This window comes from Hermetia illucens, chromosome 3 (genome assembly GCF_905115235.1).
Source record: "Hermetia illucens chromosome 3, iHerIll2.2.curated.20191125, whole genome shotgun sequence".
NCBI classification, from domain to species: Eukaryota; Metazoa; Arthropoda; class Insecta; order Diptera; family Stratiomyidae; genus Hermetia; species Hermetia illucens.
This window is the reverse complement of record NC_051851.1, coordinates 16,936,071-16,956,960: the sequence shown is the minus strand read 5'-3', so window position 1 is coordinate 16,956,960 and position 20,890 is coordinate 16,936,071. Positions and strand designations below refer to the sequence as shown.

The 20,890-nt window shown below is 44.7% G+C and overlaps 1 protein-coding gene across 1 annotated transcript; it reads right to left on the bottom strand.

Moving 5' to 3' along the window:
• Positions 1-1,099: 1,099 nt before the first annotated feature.
• Positions 1,100-19,804, bottom strand: LOC119652525 (probable cytochrome P450 9f2). Its single transcript, XM_038056724.1, has 4 exons — positions 19,523-19,804; positions 2,206-2,704; positions 1,416-2,133; positions 1,100-1,346 (listed from the first exon to the last, which is right to left on the bottom strand). Exons 1-4 carry the CDS (start codon positions 19,750-19,752, stop codon positions 1,177-1,179), a joined length of 1,617 nt encoding a protein of 538 aa, XP_037912652.1. The 5' UTR covers positions 19,753-19,804; the 3' UTR covers positions 1,100-1,176.
• Between the last annotated feature and the right edge of the window lie 1,086 nt (positions 19,805-20,890).

Genomic DNA, 20,890 nt, shown 5'->3' with positions numbered 1-20,890 from the left:
CTGCTCTATTATGCGGAGGTATGGGCTGATGTCCTTGACAAGGAGGTGCTCAAATGCAAAGACGGGGAGCTTTGCGCTTATCACATTATCTCAGAACCGGTGGTGATCTCCGTTGCCCTCTTACCAAAGAGCGTAAAGCTATCTACAGTCGTAAGGGCGACAACTTAAGAGAGGTGGTTGCCCGTGAAGAACGTCAACGCACTTTTACCGAGTGGCAACTTTCTTGGCAAAATGAGCCAAGAGGCAGATGGACTGCGCGGCTCATCGACAATTTATATTTGTGGCTGAACTGGTGAGATTGATTATTTCCTTACTCAAGTTCTAAGCGGGCATGGAAGTTTTCAGTTTTACCTGCACAGGATTGGGAAGACGCGATCTCCTGATTGTGTGTTGGAGTGGCGGACGAGGCAGAATACACCTTTTTCTTTTGGAAAGGTGGGACGCTTTCGTTAAGAGCATTATGCAGACATAGGAGAGCTCTTTTCAGACAACATTGTCAGAGAGATGCTGAGGAGCGCTGGCAGTTGCAGTCGTGTTGTGCTGGCAACGGGTTCCCTGAACTAACAACTCCCTCCCGTTGGTGAAAGGGATTCGACGGCGTACTGTTGCAAAAGTTCAACTCTCAACAAGCGAAAGAAAGAAGAGTTTTTGTTTTGCTCAAATTTCGATTTATTCTTCAACATAGATGGATTTGTGTTGTATATCTACTGTTCACTCCTTTGTGGAATATACGGCATTCACACGGTCTTAGATTCTAATGGGATTGACCTTCAGTTTCATTATCATTTAACGCTGTGTGGGTGGAAAACCTACAGTCGAGAAAGTTGAATATCACCGTATGATATTCAGCAATCCATTGGGTAACTGTTGGTATCCATGCGGCATAGTCCTCCTAATATTTATTAAGCCACTTCTTTGCTTAGTTGGTGTTCCCCCCAAAGTAATGTTTAATTAACACACGAAATTATTTTTTTTCCATGATTTGTGTACTAAATGACATAATCGTCATCACTTTTGACATGTATCGTTTGAAGGTTGGTACTTCCTAAAAAGCATACGCCATCTAGGTGTGAGACAAGGAATTTTTTAAATCATGTTATATGTTGTTAAAAAATACTTTTTCCAAAAATTTATTCATTTCAAATATTTTGTCGACATGGAAAGCAATGTTTATCTCTAAATCTCTCGAGGTTTCACTGTCATCCAGAAACCTCCCTTCGATGAATGTTGAAATCCTGCTGGAGCGAGAACTAATGGAATTTCAGTTTTTGTTGATTTTTCCAGTGTGAATTCCGACAGGAGGTGGTATACAATAGTCTTCATAACCATAAGTGCAAAACGGGAACCTGCAATTATGAAATTTAATAAATAGGTTTAGATTGTTTACAAGGAGATGTGAGATGTATAAACTGTACCTATGCAATTCCTGGGACCGATTCCAAAAGGCAAGTATGTGAATGACTTTATTTTCTGTCTGTTTTCATCATTAAATCGCTCCGGGTCAAACTTTTCAGGATCAGACCAATATTCTGGATCATAATGCAATCCAGCAATTGGAAACTCAATTGTGTCTCCCGCTTCTATCTTCACGGTTTCGCCAGTATCTTCATTCTCAATTTGATAACTTTTGGTACAAATACGTTCAGTTGCGCCAAGCGGTGCCCATTTTCGTAATACCTCGGAAATAACCATATCCAAATATTTCATCTTCTGCAATTCTTCATATATTATTGGTTTGCCATTGAGGTTTTTCCGAGTCGTATCGATTTCGGCATTCAGTTTTCGTTGAACGTCAGGATTCGCCATGATTTCATATGCACAGAAGCTCAGAACTAAAGACGTGGTTCCGAATCCTGCAGCAAAGAAAAGGAAGCATTGTGCGACAATGTCCTCATCTGACCATTTACAGTTGACTGACCTCAAGCCAAAATGGGACTCTTCAACGGCGGCAAAACCATGGTTAGAGTCGTGCTCTGGTTCTTCTGGGTTCACATTTCCTTGTTGTGCCTGCATTAGTAAATTTATCATGTCAGGACGAATAATTCCTTTTTCTGCGCGGTACTTGATGGTGTCGAGGACCAAACTTCGAAAGTAGGTTGTAAGCTTTTTGTCAATTACGGAAATTCCAAGGAACTGTAAAGGAGAGACTTTCAAAATTAAAAGGCCATTAAAAGATGATTGAGTAAGAAGTTCCCTGATACTTACCCTCATTAGCTTCGGGCAAACCACAGCCAAGAGCATCCTCATTGTGGTAAGAAAAGAATTCTGTACTACTCCTTTCGAGATCTTATAGAATTCGTTATCTTTGTCCTTCAGAGAGTTGACCTCCACACCGAAAGCAGTGGTTGCTATCATATCGATTGTGAATTTGATGAAAAACTCGTTAATGTCCATGTCAACTTGGCCATCTCTGGCCGCTCCTTCCTTCAGGTAGTCACATCCATTATGACAACATTTTGAAATTAATGGGAGCATCTGTCGCAGTTTGTTTCCAGTGAAGGCTGGACTGAGGGTTGCTCGCATATCCTTCCATTCTTGGTCCTTGAGCATGAATAATGACCTTCCGAAAAGGGGCTCATCCTCAGGATCGATGATTATTGAATGGTTCGGAAAGTTGAGAAAGTCTTTGACGCCAATTCGTTTGATGAGTTCTAAGTCGGTTATAGTGAAAAATGGACTTCGAAGATTGAATCTTCCGAAATACCTGAAACAAGAGTTCAATGGAAAAATGAGAAAAGATTGGGGCGTCAGTAGTCAGTAGAGAGCATTGGGTAATTGAATTGTGTAATGAATCACAAACAAATGCTATCCTGTCGTTGACCTCAATATCGCTAAGCAGTCTGGGTGAGGGTGAAACTTATGGGGGTTCCTGAGTGATGATAAAATGAGTTCATGTGATCCCTCCTATAATTTTGGATCGAACATATTAAAGCCCTCTAACGTTCTACAAAAATTTTATTCGCCCCTGGGCAAAGTCCTTTTAAGAGCCCCCTTACTTCTGGCTAACTAATTTGAGTGATGATTACGGCTAATAGTTTCGTCCAAGGCCGAAGCAACTCATCAGACACTGTCAGTTTATTGATCATATTTGGTTTGTACATAGTTTATGGCTAAACTTAATACTAAACTTATCTCTAACAGTATAAAACTTTTCCTAGAGACTAACATTTCGTATATTACTGGACTTAAATTAAGGTAATACTAACTTATCCTAAGACTTATGCTATAGAGGGGAAAGTCAGGAAAAACCCCTCTTATTTTGTAGTTTATGCGGTGAGATTATTGTTTTGCGTGAATGGGTGGAGGAAGGATACATATAGGGGATGGTGTTGTTATTGGGCGGTGGAGTAGACGAGGCCAGGCCGATGTCGATCGTATGGGCGGTTAAATAATATCAGTTTGCCGTTGTGATAGCTGCTGTTCTGAGAGGACAGGGTTAGGAGGTCTGCAGGGAGGGAATGGTGACGGTATGGGGGGTTCGTGTTATGGTTGCGGATGTGGGAGTAGAACTGGATGAGGTTATTTTCGCGGGTTTGGCATTTGGTGAGGAATTTGGTCAGTGAGGTGAGGAGGATCTGGTCTATGCGGGAGCATTTTATCTCGTCATAGACGGCTTGGTTGGGGTGGAGATATGATTGGGAGAGGGATAGTCGGAAGAACCTCCTTTCACGTACTCGTAGACGTTCCATTTGGGATGAAGAGACGTCGCACCATGCGACGAATTCGTATGTGATTAGGGGACGGTTTGGGGGAGATAGCGGAGTCTTTCTTAAGGATGGGCCATAAGGTTTTTAGTCCTGTTAGAGTTTTTGCGATGATGGAATTTACTTGGGGCACGGGTGATAGGCGGGTATTGAGGGTTATTCCCAGGTATTTAGTGGATTGGACGGAGGGAATGGTGGATGTTCCGATTTTGATCTTGAGGTTGCGGGTGTCGGCTCGCATCTTGCGGGTAAAGGTGGCTCTACCACGGAAGATGATGGCTTCACATTTGCTGGGGTTGAGGAGGAGTTTCCAGGATTGGAGGAATTTGTTAAGCGTTAGGATTGTGGTACTGATGCGGTTTTGGGCGGATTGTATGTTTCGGGACGAGGTGTAAAGAATCAAGTCGTCAGCGTATTGGACGGTTTTGACCGTTAGTGGAGAGTTGGTGGGGTGTTGGAGTGGTATATCGGCGGTATAAAGGGAAAATAGAGTTGTTGACAGTACTGAGCCTTGGGGGATGCCTGCTGGTGGATTGTATGGGTCGGATAGGGTATCGTGAATACGTACTCGGGCTTGACGGTCGGACAGGTAGTTGATAATCAGTTTGCATAATTGCGGATGGAATTTGAAAGTGTGGGAGAGTTTGTAGGTGAGGCCTTCGTGCCAGACTGTGTCGAAGGCTTTTTGGATATCAAGGAGGCAAGCGATGGTGGGGATGTTGTTGTTTATCTGGGTTAGGATGTCGGTTTTGAGAACTAGGAGGGCGTGTGAGGTGCCGTGGCCACGCCTATTGGCAAACTGGATGGGGGGGATAATGTCGTGGTCGGTGATGTGTTGGAGCATGATGACGTGCTCGAAAATTTTCGATGTCACGTTGAGGAGGGAGATGGGGCGGTAGCTGCTTGGGGAGGCTGAGGGCTGATCCTTTTTTAGGATTGGAACGATATGGGATTCTTTCCATGGAGAGGGAAAGTATGCAGATAGCAAGCATTGGTTGAAGAGTTGGGCGAGGAATGGGCATAGCGATTTTGTTCATTTTTTTAGGATGATGATAGGGATATGGTCAGGGCCAGATGACTTTTTGTTGTTTCGGGAAAGGATGATGGATTCTACTGTCTGGGGTGTGACGGCATGTATTGGTAGGCAGTTGGGTGCTGTCCGTTGGGGTGGGGGGATTGGGAAATGGGTGTATACGGATGGTGTGGTAGTTAGGTTGGGGATGTATTGGCGCACCGCCGTTTCCGTGGGTGGGTCGGACAGATGTAGAGTGGTGCTATGGGCTGCCAGGAAGCTGTTGGCAATCAGGTCGGCGTGGGCTTTGGGGGAGGTGTTATGGGAGAGGATGCTGGCTGCGCGCGGTTTCGCAAGGCGAGGGCAAGTACCACGTAGTTTGCTGCACATTTGCCTATTGAGCGAGATATTCGCGTGCATCACAGCGTAGTGGTCAGCGTATAGCGTCTGAATGTGGGATTGGATGAGGTGTGACAGGGAGTAGATACGTGATTTAAGGAAGTTAAACTGGGGAGCGTATCTATGGCGGTGGAGTTGGCGTCTTAGGGTGGCTTTCTGCTTGATGAGGTCGAGGACATGGGGTGGGAGGGTGATTAGGCCCTGGTAGTTTAGGGGTCTGAGGGGGATGGTTTCATTGCAGGCTTGTTGAGTTAACTCCGTGAACTTTTCCACGGCGGAGTCGATTTCGGAAGGAGACGGATTGGGCGGGAGGCAGATAGTCGAGAGTTTGTCGGATAGGTTATGGTTGAGTCGTTGCCAGTTGGTGGCAGCGTAGTTGGGAAGGAATTTAGGCTGGGATTTGGGTAGGCGATTCGCGGTGTTGAAGTGGAAAACTACTCCGTCGTGGTCAGTCATGCCTGGAATGGTGGGAAGGTCTTGGGGGGAGGTGGGGTGGCTAGAGTGGATGAGGAGGTGGTTACTTACCAGGAAGAGGTCGATGAAGGAGTGGGTATTTCGCCGGTGGTAGGTGGGTTGGTTGGTGGGGAGGAGGGTTAGCTGTAGAGGTTGGGAGTGCTGCGTGTACCAGTTGGCTAACCTATTGCCATTGGCGTTTATGGTGGTGTTATACCATGTATTATGTTTGGCGTTTAGGTCGCCCCCTAGTACGAGGGAGAAACGTTTGTGTTGACTAACTGGTAGGGTTTTGAGGTGCTGTGCTAGGTTGGAGATGTCGGCGGGATTAAGGGTTTGGTCGGGGCAGTAGAGGCTGCCTATGAATATGATGGAGGACGGTGTAGCTATGGAGACGACGGTTAACTCAATGGATGAGGCAATGGTGGATGGGATGTAAACCCGTTGGGCGTCTATGGGATTTGCTACTAATATGGCTGTGCCCCCGCCTTGGCGGTCAATGCGATCGGAGCGGAAGGTGGTATAGTGGTACAGTTGGGGAAGTGCAGCTTATGCCTAGGGTTGAGTTTGGATTCGGTGAGAAGGAGTAGGTTGGGTTTGTGGGCGGAAAGAAAATTGGTCAATTCGTGGCGTTTTTGTCGGCTGACGATAGAATTGACGTTCAGTAATACCAATTTAGTGGACATTACTGGGGGACACTTGGCAGAGGAAGGAGAGGAGCGCGAGTCTCTTCTCCATTGGTGAGGACAGAGAGTTGTATGTGGGGAGGAATGTGGTGAGTTGGGAGGCTAGTTGGACTGTGGAGGTGTTGAATAGTGAGAGGATCTCGGAGTCGAGGTCGAAACTGGGTGTCTGGCGCGAGGCGTTCCTAGCCATTGCGGCGTATGAGAATGGTGGGGTTGTCGGGTTATGTGAAGGAGTAATCTGGGCGAGCTTCAGTTGGGGACCGGGTTTGGTTGGTGGGCTGGGGTTTGGTTTTATGGGGAGGGATTGTTGTGACTGGCGGGTGCGGGCTTGGACGAACATCGGACAGTTGCGATAACTCGCCGGATGTGTGTTGGCTCCGCAGTTAATGCAGGATGGGTTCTCATCCTGTTTCTTAGGGCACTGGCGTGGACCGTGGGGGGTGTTGCATTTAACGCATCGGTATGGCAGGTTGCAGTTTGACGCAGCATGCCCAATGCGCTGGCAGTTCCGGCATTGAGCTATTTCGTGGAGTTGTACTGCCTCAAACTTGACGATGCAGTGGAACATCGCCCTGGCTTTCGTAAGGGTTGATTGTTGGAATTTGGGGGAGAACGTTACAAGGAAGAGGTGGAGTGGTTTTGTGTTTCGTCGGGACGAGCTGGTCTCGTACTGACGGACGCTGATGGCTTCGGAGATGCCGAGGCGGTGTAGTTCCTTGAGTATTTCCTCAGGGGAGTATGTAAAATCTAGTCCCCGAAGGATTAGATTGACGGGTTTCAGATGCGTTGGGGTATACGTGAAGAAGGGATGGTTACCTTCTTTTAGAATATTTTTGGCCGATTCATAATCTGCCTGGGAAGTGGCGAGAACGTGGGTGGAGTGAATTGAGGTTTTTTTAAGTGCTATGTTCGTAGGGATCGTGGACAGGATTTGGGTCGTAATCTCTTTTGTGGTTATGGGGTCTGCGCGGATAATTAATGGTGGAAATTTTTCCTGACTTACCTCTTGTTTGTTTGGTTTAGTTGATTGAGCGGCTTGTGGTGTAGTTGTGGTGGTTGTTGTTGGGGTGTGGGTGGATGGCTGTTGTAGCTGCTGAGTAGGATGATGAGCGGCTTTCATTGGTGGTACGGTTAGTTGCGGTGAGGTTGTATCTGTTGTTGTTGGAACTGTTTTATGTAGCAAACTGGGTTTCGGAATTGTAATTTCTTCCCGAGACCGTTCTTCTCGGTTCTCATTGGCTGATGTACCTGGTGTGTTGTACTGTGGTGTTGTGTTGGTGAGGGCTATTGTCGATTGTGTCAATGAAGAACTGGAGAGGGCACTGAGCCGGTCGTACCGACTCGTCATCTCCTTCAAGGAGGTCTTGAGTTCTTGGACTTGTCTCCTTAGCACGGCGACTTCATCGTCATCGGTTGATTCGAGAGCCATAACTGACTCGCTGTCTTCGGGGGCAGATTGCCGACTGTCGTCGGGGGCAAATTCCCGACTGCCTTCGGGGCTGGATGGGGCCTCGCCTTCGCTGTCCCCATAGGAGTGGATCCTTTTGGGCTCAGGATCCATCCCCTCTGGCGACAGTGACCTATCGTCAACTTGGCGCTTTGACATTGCGCCACACACAATTGATTTGTTTGGTATCAAATTATGATCACGTGTTTCCGACCGTGATCCGCTTTTACAAAACAAACTATTTCAACTGAGACTCTTCACTTTAATATCTTGGATAAGAGTGCACCCTTTGCTTGCAGTTACATGTCCTTTTAAAGGGTCACAATGCAAGCAATAAAATACACATCTTCTCCTTATTCTTACTTCCTTACAATTATGTATTTACTTAGGTCTAGTGCAATAAAACTAACTTATAGTTTTATACCCCTAACGTTTTTTCATTTTCTGGCTCAAAGTTTGCGGCTTGGGCCATGTATACCACTTCTTGTTGGACAGTTATAGGCAACGCGATGCTGTTAATTGATAACGTATTATCTTCAAAGTTAATTATCGCTTTAGTTGGTTTTAAAATGTTTTGTCCTATAATACAGTCGAAAGTTTCACTTTGGAAAGGCAGTAATTTCCATTCAATTCTACCTTCAAATTGAAATTCTTGTGGGAATTCTGAATAAAATCCATGAAAGGTGGATGAAACTGCATTTACCGAACATATTTGCAATGGTTTAGATAACCTATGTTGTCTATGCTCTGCTACTGCCTTCGAGTTTAATATTGAGGTAGAACAACCGGTATCGATTAAGCATCGAAGTTCTTTGCCTTCGATAGTTAGTCGAATAATGGGTAATTGGGGTTCTCCTCCGAGGCATGTAGCCGAAAAATCCGTGTTGACATGGAGCGAACTTGAACGGGATGTTGCCGTATTCATGGAGACATCCGAGGTTAGAGATAGATCTGCTCCGTTTTGGAATTTAGTGTTTCCTAATGGAACGAAGACATTTGAAGGTGGAGATAAATTTGTTCTGCTTTGAAACCTAGTGTTTCCTGTTGGAGCTAAATTTCGCACTTTCGTATCACTTCTATTTTCACCATATTGATCAGCACTGTTATTCAAATTTCTTGCACCACTGTAATTAACGTACCCTGTTTCTACTAACACTTTATAAGCACTTTCAAGTGAATCTGGTTTGTAGGCATGTAAGATACCTCTAATAGGTTCGGGACATTTGTTAACAAAAGTATTTTTAGCGATCTGATTTTTTAGCTTAATCATTTCCGACTTCTGTGCAGCGGAAAATGTTACATTATACTTAATCTTATGGTTAATTTTAAATAGACACTTACAGATATATTCGTATAATTGTCCTGCTGTTGTGAATCGTGCCGCTAGCAATCTTTCGGTGAGCTGAATTTCATTTTTCGGTGTATCAAAGTGATTGATGAGGAGCGCCTTGACCTCTGACCAGGATTCTGTGATGTGAGTATGCAAAACCTCTCTTGCTCTTCCAACGATGCGTCCTAATAACATCTGATGAAGGATGGCTTTGAAGGGGCTGTTGTTCACTTGATGTATCACTGCATCCACTGCATCTATAAAGGGGAATAGATCCACCTGCGTTCCGTCGAAATTCGAAAGGGCTCCAATATAGCCCGACAAACTTTTGAAGTCCATTGTCATGTTGAGCGTGAGTAAAGAGAAATCTTTGATGAGATTCTCCAGGTTATTTTATTTGTGAGTGATAAACAGTTTTTAAACACTCGCAGACCGACTGCGCCAATTATGATCGCGTGTTTCCGACCGTGATCTGCTTTTACAAAACAAACTATTTCAACTGAGACTCTTCACTTTAATATCTTGGATAAGAGTGCACCCTTTGCTTGCAGTTACATGTCCTTTTAAAGGGTCACAATGCAAGCAATAAAATACACATCTTCTCCTTATTCTTACTTCCTTACAATTATGTATTTACTTAGGTCTAGTGCAATAAAACTAACTTACTTGCTAGCGAGTATTTATTTAGGCATCGTTCTTTGATGATGCCGACATGTGTAGGCGGATGGATGAGGATGACGTAACTATCACTTCTTTCACTATCGTTTTACTCGAATCACTTTTGAAACACGTCCGATCCGCTCGGACGCTTGACAGCAACTCTTTTGACTACTTGAGCTAAACACGAGTGAATGCCCAAATCATAAACATGCCCTGTGAGTTGGGACTTAATAATACACTCAAAGCCTCCTTGAGTGTCGTAAGAGGCGACTATATGCGGATATGCGTAACAAGAGAAGTGCTGAAATCGGCCTTGGTGGTGCTCCCTATCTGGTGGTCGCTTATGCTAACTTGTGTGTTGTGTACGCCAGGTCTCGCAGGGTTGCAGAGCTGTGACCTCCGAAGTTCAACATCCACCGCTTGTACGACCCAGATGTCGCTAGGCAGTGCGGCAGATACCGTGCTGATCGAGCGGCAGATCTACTGAGTGATGCGCCTGAGTATATTAATGAGCATTGGGTCGCCATCAAAAATGCTCTTTCCTCGGGTGCTGAACAAGCCGTCGGCCACACCGGTACATTCCGAAGGAGCATCATAAGATCTGTCTGACTGTGAAGTCGTGGAAGCGGATCAATGAACGGAAGGGGCTCAAGGTTCTACTGAGCGTTGCTAGTGATCGCAGACGCGACGCGCTCGATTTCCGATACCGAGCGAAATTGCGAGGAGTTCAGCGTAGTGTACGCCGTGACAAGAGAGAATTTTCTATTGCGCAGGTCAGGGAACCGGGAAATGTGGCATATTGCAATGATTTCAGAACTGTATACCGCATTACGATGGTCCTGTGAAGGATGCCAACGATCGACTTCACATCCACGATGATGAACAATTGAAGAAGTGGCAAGAAAACTTAGCCACGGTTCTTAACCGTACCACATCCGGTGAAGTACCTCCTCTTGTGGATGAAATATCTAGTCAACGTAACATACGGACACCGACTGTTCCTCCAAGCAGAAGTGAAATCATTTCGGTCATCAATGTACTCAAAGGGAGTAAAACTGAGGGTTTGTTCGTCTCCCCGCACAGCTATTTATCGTTGCACATGCAATTACTGCAGATCTGCTGCTTCCTGTCGTACGGAAATCTTGGAAATCCGAGACTTTTCCAAAAGAGCGAAAGAAGGGGTTGAATAAAATTCCAAAGGAAGGGCATACGTTTTGAGTGTAACGATTCGGAGGGGTATCAGCGTGCTACCTGCCGTTGGAAAGATATTGGCTAAAATAAGGCTACAACGCATCGAGAAACTTCACGAAGGCTTGATTGACAGAGAGCAGGCTGGTTTCCGCTCCGAATCCTCCTGCATTGATCACATAAAAACATCACGCATCATTTTGGAACAGTGTGCGGAATTTAAATCTTCGCTGCAGAGAGAGAAAGAAACTAATAGTTATTATCAGAGCGACATATGATGACACAAAGTGTCACGTACTTGACCGAGGTAAAATCTCGGAGGATGCTGAGGTCCAAAACGGAATCCGCCGCAGCTCCATTTTCTCAGCGAAATGATCTTGTTAACGGTGACTTTCTTCATGCTGACTTGTCCGGAGGATATGGAGGAATTCAATGGATTATGACGCCTTTCCTCAAACACCTCAACTACGCTCATCTCATCTCTCCTTGCTCTCTCATCGGGTCATGTACCTTGGTCAAATGGCTCTGAATTTGGAAGCAGAGGCAACTGGAGTTGGACTGAAGATAATCTGATGGGTCGTTTGCAGTAATGGACAGAACATGGAACGCATCGATCTATTTATATATCCAGGAAGTGTGGTTTCTGCCGACGACGTCACCGAATTGGACGCTGCCCGACGCATTAACAGTGCGAAGAGCGAAGAACTTGGTCGATGGACAGGCTTGGCACTCGTATGCGATACGTTTTGAAGATGAAAGTGGCAGTGGATAGCTCACACATTAAGGAGGGGCGACATTTGGATTGTGGGCTATACCATGCAGTGGAATCCACTCTCCTAAGATGACAGACCAGCGGGTCGTCGTGGATATCGGACCTTACCTCATATCACAAATAAAAAATTTAGTCCTATATGTGATAATTTAATCACACTTCTACAAAAATTTAAACGGTTATCACTTTCCGGTTTGACAGTCTCCTCCTCTTTGAAGTAGGAGGTTTGACACAGGTGAGGTCCAAAATTGAACTCGTTCCTTTTACTCAGTCTTTATGTAACTTTCCTTGCCCAACAACACCTACGTTTGTGTCGGAGGTCGCTGGAGATCAGGCTACTCAAGTTTCGACAAAATAAGACTTGGAGGAACTTAGTATCTATGCACATATAGACCATCTATCATAACTAACACAAAACTCCCCTGTGGCTTTTAGGTAAACCCTCCTCTCCTTCGCGCAGCATGAATTTGAAACTGGATATTTTTTTTTGGCAATATACCTTGTATCAGCACAACTTTTGCATTAAAAGGACTGATTCATACCCTTTTGGATGTTTACACAAAGTGTTGATATAAGGGCAGCAACTTGCCTCGTGATGAGGCTGAAGAGGATTCACACTACATTACCAAAATATGTAATGGTTTATGGGGGATAGAATGATCAGATCGATCATCCTAAGTGGCCGATAACGACCTAGATGGCAGAGCTATCCCAGAAACATAAACAAATTGGCTAAGTTGACCGTGAAGGCCCGCCCGCAAAGTTTGAAGCTCCATCAAAGTGCTCGCTCGACACGTTCTTGCACCCCTCTGTGCTAGCCAGGCTCGGGAATGTGGGGGGGGGTCCTTTGAGCGCTTTGATTCCTCACGCTTCATTACTACCAAAAATCAACGTGGCTATTCCGATGCGGACCTACCGGATTCCAAAATAGACAAGACTAGGGAATTCGCGACGGCCTATCGAATAGCAACCAGAACGCGAACTAAAATTGGAAAATAAAAAAAAAACGGCTCGAGCGCGCGCGTGGAGCCGTTAGTCTCCGGACCCCAGTGCCGCGATCAAGGAGGGGAAGTTCCACGACGGATCACAGTCCCAATTATACCCTCTTCCGCCTCAGATCTTGTATGAGGCGCGGCCCTTGAGGCTCCCATCAGCTGAGTTTTGTGAAGAAAAAGTCGAAAGATTTTTTGCGAAGAAAAAGAAGGAGTGTTGAAACAAGGGGAAAGGACACAATAAATAAATAATAAAAAAAATGATTTAATTAAAATTGTTATTTCTAGGAAGTTCAGTTTCTAACCTATCCTTCTTTAAGGAATTTCATATTGTTACAGCAGCATCTTTCGAGCTCGAAGTGACGGCCAAAGTGAGGTTTTTTAAAAATTTTCTTTGTTTTTCTTATTTTTCTTTTAGTTTTTTTTTTTACTTTTTATGGCATTTTCTTACTTTAAGTTCATTTTTTTTATTTTTTTTGCTATATTAAATATTTTTATTTTTCCGTTAATATACGATGAATCCTGAATAATTTCTAGAGTAATTTGAGGACTTCCTCCCTCTCTTTTCCTCCTTGCTCCCGCAGAACCTCTATCGAAAGGGACATCCTCAAACATGGCAAACTGACCTGAGGATGTCGAGGAAGGGTGGGAGCCTCAAGGGCCGCGCCTCATATAAGATCTGAGGCGGAAGAGGCAATAATCGGGGTTGTGATCCGTCGTGGATCTTCCCCTCCTTGATCGCGGCAGAAAGGTCCGGAGACTTACGGCTCCACGCGCGCGGTCGAGCCCTTTTTTTTCTATTTTCCAATTTTTTAAGTTTCTAATTTTGTTAAAGTCTCTGTCTCTAGTCTCCTAGAAATCACCCTTTTCCTCCACGCTTTCGTCAAATCTGTATATCTCATCCAGGGCATAGGCAACTCATCAGATGCTGCCTCACCTCTGCCCTGGGAGCAGCGTGACCGCAAGTGGCTACAAGTGGCAATCGCTACTTTATGTATGTATAATTGCGATATCAGTGCAAAATATATCCAAGTAAAATTTGCCTTATATATCTGGACGAAACTGACAGTCACCTTTTTGAAATTTTTGGGTGTTGATCTCAAAACCGAGGGGTTCATGGACCACAAATATGGTAGAAAGTCTCTTCCCAATTGGTTCGGTCCGACAATAACTGGATGTGGACTTAGGACACCTCAATCCTCAAACAAAAATAATTTCTCTTCGTTGGAAATTTAGTTGAGTTAGTATCACGGTTTCTTCCCAAGACATTTTCGATTAGATGGAAAATGGCATAGATGACTTTCGGAAAATCCAAAACTGGATTGAATATACATCGGGTTTCAACTAGATATCTATAAGTACAACATGAAGAAATTATTTTTGCGGTATGTTCGCGGTCTCCCGATGATCCCAAATCCATTATGGCCTAAGTATTTGAGGGATTTGTTTACACCTAGAAATGGTGGTAGAAGCTCCACTCAAACCGCGATGTCATACTACGACTAGTGTTAGATACAATAAAAGAAAGTGTGTCCAGAGCATCAATAAAAAGACAACAAGTCGGGAAACCGGAAGCTCGGCGCTCCAAGTATGAAAGATTTTGTTTGTTTCTTCTGTGAGCATATTTGAGTGCAGAACTACCCCATTTGTAACTTTGCTGGTAATAGTATAATTTTGATCAAACTTGCGGATAACATGCTTCATACTGGAATCTATATTACTACAAATTTATAACTCTGGAAAAAACTTAAGGGGGTGTTTTTGCTCAATTTCAGCAGAGATCAGCCCGCATGAAGGGAATGCTCCCAAAAAACCCAGACCTGAACCCACAGGAGGAGAAAACCCGGGTAGGTCAGGAGTGAAGGCAGGACCCAGGAAGCCCGGCATAAGCTATGCTAGTGCGGTCAAGGGCATTCGACTGGCCATATTGCCAAAAAGGTTTCCCGAGCAAATACTCACTCGGGAGGAACAGGAAATCATTGAGGAACTTGTCGTCAAGCAGATGATCAAGGGTTGGACGTCGAAACTGGTGTTCACCGGGATACGCTTTCGACCAGGCCTTATACTGGTGGACTGCGCGACGGAAGGTACCGCAGAATGGGTTAGAGCCATAATTCCTAGATTGCCAGGCTGGGAAGGGGTGGAACTGTCAACATGTGCTGGAGATGATATATCAGGAGCCCACATGGTGACAGTTTTTCTCCCAAAGGCCGCGGCAATAAGACCTTATGAGACTCCTAATTGCTCAGAACGAAGATCTCCATACTCGACTATGGAGAGTCTTCAGAAGCAAGGTGGAGGGAAAGGGTAAACTCCTCACGATCGGGGTAGATGACCGATCCCTAGAGGCAATTAAACGTCGGAGTTTTCATATCAACTACCGATTTGGCAACATACCCGTGCATGTGCACAAGGAAAAGCCAAGGAAAGAGACTTCGGAGGAGGCATCGGGTGGAAAACTTACCGAGGTCCCTGAAGAAGTCGCGGAAGCCATAGAGGCGGAAAGAACGGGATCAATCAGGGAAATAGACCTGCTGCCCAGTGAAGAGCAGAAGCTGGACGACCTAGACCTAGGACTCCTAGGGCTCGGGGTGGACAGCGACGCACAGGAAAGCGCCATGTCGGAGGAGGAGGGTGACACTCCGACAATGGAGAAGAGCTCCAAACAATAACGGAGCCAATGGCCAGCACTAGGATAGCCCAGATAAACCTCCACCATGCGAGAGCTGCATCTGCAGTGATTGCAAGGGCAAATTCCAAGGAGAACATAGGAATAGTGCTGGCTCAGGAGCCCTGGGTGTACCGGAGGCAGATTCGCGGTCTGCAAGGAGGAGACATGCAGGTAATTTTGGACTCCTCTTGTGAAAAACCAAGAGCTTGCATAACTCTCAAACGTAATTTAAAATACATATGTCTTTCAGAGTTCTTAACCGGGGACCTTGTGGCTATCCAAGTCTCATTGGAAGCCGGGAGGAGCACTCGAGAGGTAGTTGTAGCATCGGGATACTTTCCAGGAGACGAGAGCCGGGCTCCACCGGAACAAGTCGCAAAGCTGACGGAGTATTGCGAGGAGAGGGCGTTACCACTTCTTCTCGGCTGCGATGCCAACGCCCACCACGAAGTGTGGGGAAGCAGTGACACTAATCGTAGAGGTGAGTACCTTCTCGAATTTATCCTTAACAATAATATATAAACACTCCAACATTTGTGACCAGCACCAGACAAGAGGTACTAGATATAACTCTAGGAAATACCCTAATGAACAAGATGGTGAGGAATTGGAGGGTGTCGGATGAACCCTCAATGTCTGATCACAGGATAATCAGATTCGACATTGAGGGTAACTCCGAAATAAAAAGAATAATAAGGAATCCCAAGAGAACGGATTGGGAATCCTACACAATGCACCTGAGCAACAACATTGCCCACCTTCAAGGGGGCGGTGACATCAGGAGCGAATTGGAATTAGAAACGGTGGTGGAAGACCTCAACACAATCGTCATTGACGCATATGAGGCCAGCTGTCCGGCCAAGACAGTCAAGTCATCAAGGGATGTACCATGGTGGAACAGGAACTTAGCCAGAATGAGAACGGAGGTACGAAAACTCTTTAACCGGGCAAAACAAACCGGGGACTGGCGGAGGTATAAAAATGCACTGACTGCGTATAGCAACGCCATCAGGGAAGCGAAACGGAACAGCTTTAGGGAATTCTGTGAAGGGATTGAACAGATCACAGAAGCAACCAGGCTGTACAAGGTTGTAGCCAAAGACGGGGGAATATCCTCTGTCTGCTTGAAAAAGGAAGATGGGACATTCACCGAGAATGAGGAGGACAGGGTACACCTGTTTCTCAGAACTCATTTCCCGGGGTCCTACCTAATCTGCCTGACACCCCAACAACGAATAAAAGGGGAAGGAAAGAGAGCTGGAAACTAGCAAAAGAGGTATGCTCAGAAGCTAGGCTAAGATGGGCATTGGGAACTTTTCAACCAATGAAATCTCCCGGAGCAGATGGCATTTTCCCAGCACTTATCCAGAGAGACCAATTAATTATCTTAGAGTCTCTTCTGAGGGTGGTAAGGAGGAGCATAGCACTGGGTTACATACCAAGGGCATGGAGACGGGCAAAAGTGGTCTTTATTCCGAAGGCGGGTAAAAAGGATCCTTTTCACCCTAAATCTTTCAGACCAATCTGCCTAACATCGTTCGTACTCAAAACGGTGGAGAAGGTTATAGACAACTATATTAGAGCTAACGTTCTAAAGCGTAATCCCCTACATCACTGTCAACACGCTTACCGGGCAGGAAGGTCAACCGAAAATGCTCTGTATCAGCTGACAGAGGTACTACGGGACGCCATAGAAACAAAAGAAATTGCACTGTGCGTGTTTTTGGATATCGAAGGAGCATTCGACAACACATCGCACACAGAGATACAGGATGCCCTGAGCCGCAAAGGAGTGGGAAACACCCTGGCACTCTGGATGGGCAAAATGCTAGAAAGCAGACAAATAGAGGTACAAACAGGTATAAATTCTATTATCATGAACACCACTCAAGGCTGTCCACAGGGTGGAGTACTATCGCCGCTGATGTAGAGTATGGTAGTGGATGAACTCCTGGACGTGTTAACTAATACTGGAATACAAGTCCAGGGCTACGCGGACGACATTGTTCTAATCTGTAGGGGCAAATATGAAGATACCCTATGTGATAGAATCTAAACTGGATTAAGGGTTACTAGTGCCTGGTGCAGGAAGGTGGGACTGCGGATCAACCCAACCAAAACCACCATAGTACCATTCACTAGGAGGCGTAAGCTGGATCACCTGAAAGCCATAACATTACATGATATGGAGGTGAAACGAGAAACAGAGGTCAAATATTTGGGAATCACGCTAGACCAAAAATTACTCTGGAAGACACATGTCGGAAACACTTGTCGAAAAGCCACGAGGGCTCTGATGACTTGCAGATCCATAGCAGGAAAAAAATGGGGTTGCAGCCCGAAGATACTACTTTGGATATATACTGCAATAGTAAGACCAATGATTACCTATGGAGCGGTAATCTGGGCAGAAAGAACCCAACTCAGCACACAAGCCAGGGAATTACATAAGCTCCAAAGGCTGGCTTGCGTGTGTATCAGTGGGGCAATGAGGACATGTCCATCGGCATCTCTGGAGGTCCTTCTGGGATTAACCCCTCTCCATCTGCACATACAGATGCAGGCAAGGAGATCAATATTCAGGATGGCCGGTAGTATGAGTGAGGTGGGGAGCTGCCTAAATCGAAGGAAGATTGATATCCTTTCTAGGCGGTATCCCGAATTACTGATACCGAGGGACAACATGACAACGAGGTTTCACTTCGATAAGAAGTTTGAAACACGTTGGAGTAACAAGGCAAATTGGGAGAGCGTGGCTGCGACATACGGCTTAAACCAGCTGACTTGGTACACTGACGGATCCCTCACAGCAGAGGGAGCGGGTGCCGGTGTCATTGGTCCAAGGAAAATGTACTTTGAGCCAATGGGCAGGTACACTAGCATATTCCAGGCGGAAATATATGCCATAGACAGATGTGCCCCCTTTAATCTGCAAAGGAACTACAGGGAGCAGAATATTGCTATTCTCACGGACAGCCCAGCGGCGATCAAGGCAATGGTAGGCAATCCTGCCAGGTGAACTTTAAACTGGTATGGGAATGCTTTGAGAAACTGAATACACTCGGCTCGTCCAACAAGGTCTGGATACTTTGGGTTCCAGGCCATGCTGGGTTGGAAGGCAATGAGGCAGCGGATGAACTAGCCAAGAAGGGAGCAGGGATGCCTTTACACGGGCCAGAACCCTTCTGTGGAATCGGAAACGGTTTCATGGCTATGAATCTAAGAAACGAAGAGAAACGGTTGAGGGAACTATATTGGGCGGGCCTACCAGGGATGGAGCAGTCCAGGGTGCTTATTGGGGGATACGAACCCATGCGCATAAAGGATTGCTTAAACCTCACCAAAAAGAACCTCCGAATCATAGTGGGAATTCTCACTGTTCATTGTCGGCTGAACTATCACCTAGGGAAGCTAGGGATATCTACGGACACTGCCTGCAGGTTCTGTGAGGAGGAGGATGAAACCTCTATACACGTCCTGGGACAGTGTCCGGCACTTGTGCAAAGTAGGTCGATACATCTGGGAGAACACTTAATACCAGATGCAAAGCTGAAACTTCTGGAAGTGGGGAACATACTAAAGTTCCTAACGGTTACAGGCCTGCTTGAGATACTATGATCAACAGGTACACTTTAACCAGTAAAAAGGGCACAATAGTTCTTCAAGGACGCGGTGCGACTTTCCTTTAACAGAATAATAATTTACTCAATTTCCCCACCATATAGAGGCAGCTTCATGATTTTTTTCAGATTTTTCGGTTGGGTAGGATCTGAGCATTATGAAATCATCACTTACCACCCTTCCCACTCCCCGCCTTTCCAACAAATGTCAAATGTCAAAACCCCCAACAGGACTATATTCAGTGAAGAAAACTTTTACACCCCTCTTAATATCAATGTAGAAAGATGTCACTCACTGTATGTCTGGGCGTTCACAGTTCCCACCTTCTCACCAAACTTCATACCAATTGGTATAGCCGCTTGACAGATAAACATTGAACCGATTTTAATAAGGTTTTGTTTGCAAAAAGTTAAGTAATAGATCCGTTTAAACTGGATTCATTGAGAGCTTCAGACAATTGGTGAGTACATTTACTTTAGAGGATTGCTGAGACCAACGCTTTCAAAGTTAAAACTCCGTCGAAATTCTAAATTCGGACAATCAGTAAAAGCTCAACAAGTTGATAAGAGTAGCATTTAAACACTCACCTCTGTTTCTTGTACTTTGTGTATAACTTCCTTATAATGTGGAATAGTGTCCCCTTCCGGAATACTATCTCGCCAAGATTACCAAGTAAAGGTATTGGTTCATCGAAAGGGATGTTCCTTTTTGCGAAGAAATCAAATGTAGACGTCGCCCACTTGTAGAAGGCAAACAAAGATAAGGACACTAAAAGAAGAACTGACTGTAAACATGATAGCGAGAAACAACACGACATGTTACTACGTTTTAGATACTCTCACTGAATTCCACACTATGGTTATAATGTTCTACAGAGTAACCACGGTCAGGGCCACTATTTGAAGCAGAAAGCTTTGCGTGGGAATGTTTACTACGGAATACATGGCCACTATGGGGGTGAAACTTGGAGCGTATCTGAGCTACTCCTTCAATATTATTCTCAATCATGGGGGAATTGTGGAGAGACAAAACGCATAAAAAATTTATTTTGTATCGATCTTCACATGTACTCTTGGGTACAAATGAGTGTCGATGAAAAACAATCTATTTTATAGATGTTGGGTAAAGAAGATACTTACGTATAATAAAATTTATATAAACATAAGTAAAATAAACCAAACACCGAAAACCGACCATACATATACATCGAGATCAGATGTTTGGCGTATCTAAAAAGGCTTTAATAGAGATACTAAATTATATATGTTTATCTCAGCTTTTTACGCTTGCTTGGGTCAGTTAATAGCGCTGGACACTCGGTAAACAAGTTGGTTTGAGTTTCAGTCAATTTAGATACTCTACACATGCCTTAGAATAGATTGTACCACTGAATTGTTAATTGTTTATATTCATAAAAGCTGCACGCAATGGCTAGTTCTCTCATGAGCTTTTCCAGCTGAGCATTTTTTTAGGAATAGTACGCTCCTAAGATAGTGAATGTTCTCCATCTAATTCTCTGTAAATAAAGATAAAGTATCTATTACATAATAAATGCTTGATAGTGCATAACTGCTTAATTATATACGATACACTTATACTAGATTTAAACTAGTAAGTCTTCCGTATTGGTCACAAAATTGAGGAGAAAATCGAAGCTTAGTGTTTTAGGTATGGAAGGTTTTGTGATTTTCTAACGGAAAAAAATTGGGTGTATGATATTCTAATTACACTTAACAAGAAATTCAATCATGTCCTATTATTCAGATTTAAGATTTTTCAAAACGAAAATATTGTGTCTGGAATCATTGAGCCTTATTTAGCAAACATAAGCTTACAATTGAAATATTATTGTTCACGCCTGAATGGCTATAGAATAAAATATTCAAGCCCAAACAAAACAATACTAGTTTAAGATATTCTTAACAATAATTTCAATTTTTATGGTTTTGTGTAAA

Excerpts from the sequence above, each read along its gene's own strand:
- LOC119652525 (XM_038056724.1), bottom strand. The coding sequence starts at position 19,752 with ATGTCGTGTTGTTTCTCGCTATCATGTTTACAGTCAGTTCTTCTTTTA. Across the intron at positions 2,134-2,205 it reads TTTGCCCGAAGCTAATGAGG|TTCCTTGGAATTTCCGTAAT; the intron begins GTAAGTATCAGG and ends TCTCCTTTACAG. Across the intron at positions 1,347-1,415 it reads CGGTCCCAGGAATTGCATAG|GTTCCCGTTTTGCACTTATG; the intron begins GTACAGTTTATA and ends TCATAATTGCAG.